The sequence below is a fragment of the Ceratotherium simum genome, chromosome 10 (assembly GCF_057802395.1).
Source record: "Ceratotherium simum simum isolate JZ-2026a chromosome 10, ASM5780239v1, whole genome shotgun sequence".
NCBI lineage: Eukaryota > Metazoa > Chordata > Mammalia > Perissodactyla > Rhinocerotidae > Ceratotherium > Ceratotherium simum.
The window spans coordinates 56,397,742-56,407,999 of NC_141909.1; the positions used below are offsets into that span (position 1 = coordinate 56,397,742).

Genomic DNA, 10,258 nt, shown 5'->3' on the forward strand with positions numbered 1-10,258 from the left:
AACATGACATGGGTCACTGGAAAATGGAGATCCAACCATAGAACAAAGTAAAGGGAATCCTACAATAGTTGTGTACCAAGTCTAGAAAGCAAGCAGTCCAGAATGGAAGTCAGAGGGATACAAGAGAGACTTCCTCAGGAAGACAGAATTGTTAACAATATCTGATATGTGTGAATATCTCAAGAGACATTGGATGAAAAACTGAATTAGTGACAACTATAGACAAAACTAAGCAAAGAGGAGGTGGGTAGAGAAAATGAACTCCAGCCAGATCACTCTATGGTAAAGCTAGCAATTGACAAGTCACACTGAGAATTTCTTATCAGCTCTTTAGTCTCCTACACTTAAGCACAAGCAGACAACCAAGAATTACCAGACATCTGAGAAAAGGCTCTATCACAAAAGGTAAAGCTCCAAACATACAAAAATGGAGGGAAAAGGCAACTTGGAGGAAACAAACTATGATGACAAATGAAAACTTGAGGTGGGGGACCCACTAACATTTCTATGTGCAAAACACTATATAAAAATATATATACTATATATACTAGATAACTGGGGTGGGGAGGGAGGTGAGCACAGGACATTGTACAGGATATGAAAAGTAATCATATTTTACAAGAATATTGAATAATCAATAGTGATGTAATCATAACAATTAAGAGGAAGAGGTACCAGGAGGGAAGGAGACCAGCTGAGTAGGTGATGACAACAAAGTTAAATCTTCATTTCCTACCCAGAGAATTAATAAAGCCAAAAACAAGAGCAAGGAATATTTTATTTAACAGACACATATATATAGGGCATATGAGTTAGACACAGTTCTAAGGTCTTATAAAGTTTAATTCTTATAACAACTCTGTGAGGTAGGTACAATTATCCCCATTTTTTAAGATGAGCAAACTGAGGCATAGAGAAGTTAAGTAGTCCAATGTTACATAAAACTAAGAAATGCCAGAGGAAGGATCAAACCTATGCAGTCTACTTCCAGAGTCCATGCTCCTAACCATCTAGTTATGCTGCGTATCTAGTAACAATGCACGCCTGTTATTTAGAGACTAGGCGGTAAATATCACATAATCATCTAACAGAAGTGCAAGTGACTCCTGGGAAAGGGAAAATGGAAAGCAAAGGGGCAGTTTCATTTTGATAACCACGTAAACTATCTGACTCTATAAATGTGCAGATACAACCTAAATAAAAATTAAAACATAATATTTTACAGTTAAAGTATTTTATCAGATACTACCATCCTCAGAAGTAGGCAAAATAAGTATTACTCCTATTTTATAGATAAGAAAACATTCATTCCTCTTTAATAAATACTTGAGGGCCTACTATATAACACCCACTGTATTTAGAAGATAGATTATCAGTTCACTCAAGAAATGGTGAAGTAAAAGAGATACAAAATGCAAGTCTTTTTCTTCATTTTTTTCAATTTGTTGTGTAAATTATATGATCCTGCGTCTCTAAAAGTTGTGCTTAAGATGAGAGACAATATAAATTTTAAATTATGATAGAAAAAGCACAGAAAGGTCTGCTCACTAATTCGTTCAAAAAATATTTAGTTCTTGCCCTTGAGGACCTTACAGTCTTGTGGGGAAGGTGGGTAAAAATAATTATAATTGAATGTGTGCAGTGCCTTAAATAGGGGAACACTAAAAAGTGGTAAGGAAACAACATGTCCTGGGTGAAGAGAATGCTTCAAAGGGAACATGTGGCCTGAGTCTTGAAGGATGAATAGAAGTTTAACCAATGTCACTCTAAGAGGCTGTACTAATAATCAGAAAACACAAAGACTATAAATCAGTGTGAAATACCTATGTCCTTCCCGTCTTGTAAAGGTAAGTTCATGTTGAAGGTTAAAATAAGACATTAAGACCTTTCAATGAGAATGATTTTTAAAAAACAAGATGTATAATCTTAATGCTTGATTCATATTTCTAACCTTTATAGTCTCTCCAGTGGCCAACTGAAAGCATTTTTCACATGCTTAATCAACTATTTAAAATTTAAAGTGTTAGAGTATTATTTCAAAAGATGACTAAAGAATAACTGTCCTTCATTTGTCCTACCACCAAATGTTTTATTGTTCACGTTTTCTAAGTCATAATATTGAAATAATGTACCCCTTTCTCCCATGAATAGGTGACCATGCCCAGAAGATACAAGTGACACGGAAGCTAACATAAGAAAAGGTAAAAAAAATTTTTAATCATTATCACTTTTTTCTCTTGTAGATATTCTCAAATTCCCTTCCACGGGCACATTTAAATGAAATAACTTTTCTTTTTCCAAAGTACAGTGATAAAAGAAATAATCTGCAGTAAAACAATAAAGAAAATAATATCCATATTTATCCTTTCTGACCTTCACAGATATTTTAGGGGTGAAACATTCTGATTTTTCAGAATTTAAAGGATAACCTCTGAAACAAAAATTTTCCAGTCTGATGACTTAACTTTGATGTTAACTAAAAGGCTCAAGTAGGTAATAAATTCGAAACAGGTACAGTCAACTCAAGTTACTTTCCACCAACATTTAATCATATTTCTATCTTTTTATGCCTTTAATTCCAAACCTTTCTACATAATTTGCCCCTAATTCATCTTTATCTCAGTTAATATATAGAAAAATTAATTTTATACTAATACCTTAAACTGGGACGCTATCCCTACAGTTAAAAATCTTGCTGTAAGTAGCAACATTTGACTTTAACTGTCTGGAACAGCAAGTTGTGGAAAGCTCTATCATGCCGCCCTACCTACCACCAGGAGGAAAAAATGGAGCAAGTCATGCCAGGAGACCACAAATGGTAATTAACAAAAATCATGGCAGGTTTGAATTCAAAACGTGTGGTTTTCATTTGTGTATTTCACCCATTTTTTACAGATCACACCCTTTAGATTTAAAAAATGTTAATATTTGGGGTAAATAATTCTTTAAAATTATAGGTAAGTATAATCAATTACAGGTGAGTATTAGCATGATAAAAAATTTAAAGTTTAACAATAATTATAATAGGAGTATTAACTACCTTGTAAAAGAGGTCTACCTTTGAAAGTACAGTTTTGTACACGATAAACAGCACATTTGGTTAAATAACAAGATTTTAATTATATGAGTATCAGAAAAATAATAAAAATCTTGAAAGACAAGATTTTAAATTATTTCAATTAGCCATGCCTTTACCTTACATCTTTTAAATAACCAAAAAAAACATGAAAACCTCACTGAAACATTTTGCCTTTCTTTTTCCAAAATTGCAATTCTTTTTGAATATGCTCAATTTTCCCAAAGTGAAAACCACAAATATACATTTAGAATATACATGTTCCAATTGGTTTGATTAAAGTTCAATCACAAAAATCTCCAACTAATACTAAAATAATTAAATATCTTTTGAGCTTATTCAAATTTCTACAGTGAAAATGAATAGCCTTTGTCATAACTCCTATGATATTATTTTGATCAAGGTTAGTCAGATTGGCAAATTTGTGAAAAGAACATTCCTTTAAAAATCAACTTAGTTTAAAGCAATGTAGAATCATGAGAGAGTTCACAACTTTTCTAGCCAGTCGGCTTCAAAGAAACAATTTGATTCAATAAGTGTGATTAGCACATTATTTCCAATCCAATTAAGAAAACAATGGTTTAGTAATGTATTTTAGGCTTTATGTATTTTTTTGGTAAAGGAAGAAGGGAACAGGTAGAGTAGATTAGCAGGAGAACAGTCTTATTTTCACACCTCTATAAACATAACCCCTCAAGATTTTCTTTCTTTACTCTTTAAAATGGCTACCACCCTGATTATGCAAAAGGAAAAATGTACAGCATACTACTATTAAAGATAAATCTGGTTATTTTGACAGTGTATGCCCTTCTTCCCTACAAAATGCTTTTTAAGATTACCATTCCCTTAGTGTTCAGATAAAATGACCATTAAATACACAAAAGTTGGTCAATTACAGTATGAGGGCAACCTATGTAACCCAGATTAGGTCATCTTTCCTATAATGTCTGACTAGCAGAGGCAGGTAACAGTATCTTTCACAGACTAAGATCAACACAGGAGAAATGAAAAGGACTGTCCAGTCTAGTAAAGGAGAAACAAATACGGTAACCACAACCCCCACCAAGAGATGATCATAGACTTTTAGTAATTCAAAAGAATAGATTAACTATATGAGTTAGCAAAAGTTAAGTTTCTGTTCGTAATTAATCTTACTAAAAAGCATTTTATAAATAACAAAAATCACTTAGTGCCCCCCAACCTGTTCTTAACGCTCACTAACTATTCTGTCAAATATTATTTACATATTACTTATACCATTTCCTATCCACTCTGAAACCATTCAATAACACTCTTGCTCTAGAAAACTTACCATGAAAACGCACTTTCACATACAAAAATGAATATATGCTTTACACTAATTTTGTGCATATATATACATAGGTACTAAATAGATTTACTTTGAATCTGTTAAATGTCTGCAGAAACATAGCATGATCTTACCTCTCATCCTCGCCATCCACCAGGGGTGTCGTCAGCGGTAGCACCTTCAACGGGAAAAGAGAAGCAGAGGCTGCTAGGCTGCTGCTACTCCCATCTGAAACTGCTGACATTCCCCCACTTTCACCACTGATAGTCTGAGGTAAGCCAACTAAGGAGGGTTCCGCTGGGCGCCTGGCATCTTCAATTTGGCTTCCAATTGCCTGAGCTAATGATTGTGCAGAGAACTGAGTAGAACTTAGTGGTATCTGTTGTGCCAAAGGCAAATTTATATTAGATGCTATCAAGGGAGGTTGACTAACACTTTGAACCAAACTACCATTTTGAGTGGCAGGGGTTTGTGCTATATTCTGTGATGGAACCAAGTTTGTTGGGGCAGAAGGCATTCCAGAAGGACCAGTTGAACTAACCTGATTTGTAACAGAAATACTGCTAGCAGAGGGCAAAGGACTAACTGCAGGCAACTGCTGAGGAACAACTCCTTGAGCTACTGATTCTACCCCTTGTGGCTGGGGAGTCACAGTTAACAAGGTACTCTGGGGTGCAATGACCAACTGTTGAGGAAGGCTTGAAGCACTAGTTGGAACTCCCTGATGAATACTCGCAGTTTGAGCAGGTGGAACTATTTGTTTAGATGGAGGAGCACCTTGCTGAATAACTGAAGGTGTGACTTGGGTTGAGGGTTGCTGCACTGCAGTAGGTATGTTTGCCTGTTGACCAATATTTGCAATTTGACTGCCAGTAGGTACAGCAGATACTGCTGTTTGTGCCTGGCCAACAGGCTGGCCAGATGCCCCTGCAGGTTGTGCTTGGACTGCGGCGGGCTGCACTGGCAGCTGGATACTCTGTGGCTGAGCCATAGGAATTACCGTTGTTCCTGCTCCCACTCCTGCAGAACTGGGCTGCCCGGAGGACACTGCTGTTTGAAGAATCGGCTGCTGCTGTACATACTCTGAAGTAGGATTCTGAGTCACTGATTTACCATGGCCTGAGGCCATCTGTGGAGAAACAGTCAGCTGCTGTTGTCCATACTGTAACTGTTGGGGTGGTGCCCCTGGAAGGGGAGCTTGCAGTGGAGGAGTTGTCTGAGAATATGGCAGTTGGGGTTGAGCCAAACTGGAAATGGAAGGCTGCTGACCTAAAGCTGTTACACCAACCACGTTAACAGATGATGGCTGGATACCAGTTGCAGCACTGATAGTGGCTTGCAGAGGTACTGGTTGAAGGCCTTGCTTTTGCTGATAGCTCAATTCTTGAGACGGTAATTGTACTTGTGAGATCTGGGACTGAGAAATACTCTGTGGTATACTAACTGCTGGAATACTCTGTGGACCAGTGCTACTGAAATCCATCTGTTGAAGGGCCACACCTTGAAGAGCTGGTTGTTGCTGCTGCTGCTGCTGCTGCTGCTGCTGCACCACAGTAGGGGCTCCCATCTCTCCACTTCCCACACTCTCTGTGTAGTGACTCAGTGTGCTGACACTACTGCTCACTGAACTCCCACTAGTGCTCTCCCTCTCAGAAGTCACTTCTATTGGGTTCTGTTTTACAGTTTCCACCACTTTATTTATCACACCTTCTGTAGCAGGTAAAGCATTTTCTTTTTCATAGAACTCAGTGCAAGTCCATCTACCTTTTTTAAAGGGTTCAGAACTAGAATCTAACTTCACAACTCTGAACCTTGACGTGTTAACGGTTGGTTGTTGCTGCTGACTTGAAACTGATCCCACAGTCATCCCTGCAGCTGCATTAGGGACACTGTTAACAACAGCAGAGGAAGAAACAGTACCATTGCCCATGCCACTCAAGATATTCACATTAACACCACTGCTAACTCCAGGCCCAACACTCACACTAGCAGCACTAGGAATATTGCTTGCATTTATGTTAGCATTACCAAGCATGCTGCTGGTCACATTAGGATTAAAAGTACCCACAGCAGTAATGTTTACATTACTCATCGTATTAGTGCCAGTAACAGAATTTATACCTATACTGCCGGTAGTACTCGGAGCTCGGACATTAGTCATTACAGATGCAGGTAAGCCACCCGATGATACAGCAGAAGTTGGGGCACCTGGTATAACACTGTCAGAGATTCCAGTTGTAGAGAGTTTTCTGGATACTGGGCTTGAGGGTGGCCCTCCAGGAACGGATGTACTGGCCACACCAGTATGGGATGGATGGTGGTGCCCATGGTGGAGGTGGTGCCCATGATGAATGTGATGGTGGTGATGGAGGTGGTGTGGATGAGCATTCCCATTGATCACAACATTCTGTTGTGGAAGGTGAGGCAAATGAGGCTGAGGAAGGTGGGGCTGGTTGGGAGAGACTGCCCCAGGTGTCTCAGCTTCCTGGAAGTTATTTAGAGTCTCTTCTGAGGAGCTGCGTTCAGGCTCCCCTAAGTCAGTAGCCCTGGAAAGTGACACATCAAGGATCTCGGAAGAAGACAGATCTTCCGTGTGCGATTCATCCAGATCATCATAGCTCTCAGTGTCCTCTGCTATACTGTTGTTAGAGCTGATGCTGGCGGAGATCTGAGCGGGGGTAACGCTAGTTATCTGGAAGCCACTTTTCTTTTTCATTTGAGTTCCGCCTGGCGCAAGAGGCTGTGCCTGCAGCTGAGCCTGCGAAAGGAGGTTCAGGCTTTGTGGAGGCGGAGGCTGTGGTCCCGACGTAGAAGATGCTGCAAGAGGTGGCGGCTGGAGCAGCGATGGAGGCGGAAAATCCTCGGAAGATGTGGCACTACTACCAACGCCGGTACCTGCTGCACTGAGAGCAGAGGCGCTGCCACTACCGCTGCCCCTTCTAGGGAACATTGCCGGGTGCGCCATCTTCCTAGCACTAATGTCTGCAGCGGCCGCGGCGGCGGTGGACTCAGGCGGCTGGTGCATTGTGTCGGGTACCGGGGGGCGGAGGAGGCGAGTGCAATTTCCTTCTGCACCGTAATCTTTGTATTCAAGACGCCTAGGAGGAAAATGGGACTTGACGCTCGGCCCGACGCGATTCCTCCTTCTCCTCCTCCTCCTCAGCCGAAGGCGCTGGTCGCTGCTGCCTTCGAGGGCGAGCTTCGGGAAGGGAGGATGAACGAGGGTGAACAGGGCAGCCGGGGACCCGAAGGGGGGACCCCTTCAGTCCTTCGCCATTCACTTTCCCCTCTAGTCTCACACCCCCCTTTATATTCCGCTTCAGGTGGGGTGCGGGGCAAGAGGGAGGGGGGAGAGAAGGGAAGGGGGAGACCCGGGCAGGGGGTGGGAAAACTGAGAAATGCCCACCTTCTCCGGACAACTCAGAAGCCACCTCAACCACTTCTCCCGGCGCGGCGGCGGCCGCTGCAAAACACTCCCGGCCGCTCTGCACGAAGGCAGCGCGGAGCGAGTGTCGCCTTCCCCTCGCCACCCCCCGGCGCCGCCGCCGCCGGCGAGCCCCGAGCTCAGTGTCGCTCAAACCTCCCCTCCCGGCCCCGCTGTCCCCGCTCGGCCCTCCCCCCACGCCCCGCGGACCCTTTCAAACCCCCTGGGCTCGCGGCGGCTGCTCCGGGAGGAAACGCTGGCCGCGGCTGGGGCCGGGGCGGCGAGGCTCGGAGCGGGGCGGCGGCGGGGCGCCCGGTACGGTGAGCCCAGCAACGAGGCGCGGGCGGGCGCGCAGAGACGCCGGGTCCTCGCGGAGCACGGCCGGGGCGCGGCAGCGACGGTGGCAGCGGGAGCCCAGGGACCGCTCCATCACTGGCAGCCATGGAGCCTGAGCATTTTCCTCCCTCAGGGCAGGCGCCTCGGCTCGGCACACGTCCTCGGGGAGGAAGGGGCCGGCGCCCAAGCCTCCGCGGAGGGGTGCGAGCCGCTCTGGTCCTCTTCCTCCGCAGCCGGCTCGTCCTCACCCCGCTGCTCCCGCGGCCCGGGCGGGAGGGGGCCGCAGGCGGCGGCGGCTCCTTTCTCGGCGGCGTTGGTGGCCAGACGGGCTGGTGCAACGCCTGCAGCCGACGCCGTTCAAAGGAACGAGAGGTGGGGTTGGTCGGTGTCGGCAAACGGGGCGGGTGAGTGGGTGGGTGCCGAGTGAGGGCGGCGGGCGGGGAGGGGGCTGTGGTGGTTGTTACTAGCGCTCTTCTCCGGCGCCGCCGTATCCCCCAGTCTCTCGCGGCAGCGAGAGAGAAGGGACCAGCGCCCGAGCGCAGGAGGAGGAGGGGCGACCGCCGGCGAGAAGAGGCGGAGGCGGTGGCGGTGGCGGTGGTGGGGGGAGGGGCAAGCAAAGGAGAAGGAAGGAAGATGGCGTCTGCGCATGCGCCCCAGCGCCGCAGACATAAAGCCGGGTCTGGCGGAGAAGGAGGCGGCGGGTCTTCGGGACTCGCCGAGCGCTGGGTCTCCTAACGGAAATTGCCGAGGGCTGGCGGAGGCGCCGACGCCTGGGGTGGTGGGGATGGGTAATTTCGGCCGGGGGAGCGAATCCGGGTCGGCCTGTGCGAGTCGGCCCGAGTGGGGGTGGGGGAGGGTACGGGGCGCGCGCAGGTTAGGTGTGTCCGCTCTTTTCTCACACGCGCCGGCGCGCGCGGGCACGCGGCCGGGAGGGGCCCGGGGAGGCTGCTGGAGCCCCGGGTTTCGGGTGTACGCGCCCTGGATGGTGTCCACCCCGCCTGTGGAATTGGTAATGAGGCTTTTCTCCGCAGCAACAGCATCACGAGTTTCAGTTCCCAGGAGCCCGCCGCCACCGCCACCGCCACGACATGAGTCAGGCTTTCTTCCTCGGCGCGTGGCGGAGTCCTCCCCCTCGCCGCACCTGGGCTCGCCCTCAGCCCGCGACGCCCTCGCCGCTTCCGAGGATGCCCCAGCGCAGGGAGCTGCGGGGTCCGCGGAAGGCCGGTGGTCTTCAGGATAGGTGCTGCCTTTTGTGCAAAGGAGTAGTGGCTGCCATGCGGTCCCCTCGCCCTTCGACGGGCAGGGGCGAGCCAACCGTGTAGATGTTGCAGCTTTTTCAGTTAACCACCCGAGCTTCTCTTCTCTTTAGAGAGGGAGTGCTTGCCTTCCATCCTTACCTGGAGGGAAGAAGCAGCCCAACCCAGTAAACAAACTGACCTCAACAGGTGGTGCTTCTCTCCAGCAGGGATGGCTTTTCGTCTAATTGTCCAGGCTGTAGCCCCGCAGGTTTGACTTAAAAGGCGAAGTGGCCTAGTCGGGGTGGCAACACGACTGCAAGAATAAATGAAGACTATCTCTTAGGGTTAGAAAGGAAAAAGAGCCATCTGCAATTCCAGTTAAAAAATAAACAACAAAAAAGAAAACCTGCGTGGGTCTGAGCATAGTTCCACGGAAGCAATGTTAGGCTTGATTGGAGACAATTTACTGGAAGTGGCTTCCCTGGCGTTACTCGTCAAAACATTCTAGCTCTAAGTTTTTTTACTACTAAGCGAGAATGTACCTCTCGCCCAGGAATTAAAAAATAGCAACAAATATGGAAAACCCCAGAGAGAAGTTTTTATTTTTTTAACTTAGGATGTTGGGGGACTAAACGTTTATGGTTAGACTTCTGATTCAGGATCTCACAGACTTAGGGATCTACAATCCTATTTCAGGAGCTTGTTAAAGCATAAAGGGCTGTAGTCTTTTGCACAGGTGTCTAAGTTTTGGTAGACATCTAGTTGTCAATTCAACATGTTACCTTTAGGTTTCTCTAAACTTTTTCCCTCATTCCATCCCTCAAAAAGTTAAGAATATCACCAATCTCTTACATTATTAATAGAAATACACCCTC

At 45.9% G+C, this 10,258-nt stretch overlaps 1 protein-coding gene across 9 annotated transcripts in view; it reads right to left on the reverse strand.

Moving 5' to 3' along the window:
• Positions 1–8,663, reverse strand: part of TSC22D1 (TSC22 domain family member 1) — a 135,721-nt gene extending 127,058 nt beyond the window's left edge. For 2 of the 9 annotated variants that reach the window (XM_087436038.1, XM_087436039.1), the window contains exons 1-2: positions 8,020–8,662; positions 4,520–7,483 (exon numbers count right to left, since the gene is read on the reverse strand). In XM_087436038.1, coding sequence (XP_087292164.1) covers positions 4,520–7,483; positions 8,020–8,252 — 3,197 coding nt within the window. In that variant the 5' untranslated portion in view covers positions 8,253–8,662. Of the gene's footprint in view, positions 1–4,519; positions 7,585–7,791; positions 7,967–8,019 lie in introns of those variants that run through there. The other 7 variants (XM_014789971.2, XR_015553415.1, XM_087436036.1 and 4 more) reach the window with 7 other exon arrangements.
• Positions 8,664–10,258: the final 1,595 nt, after the last annotated feature.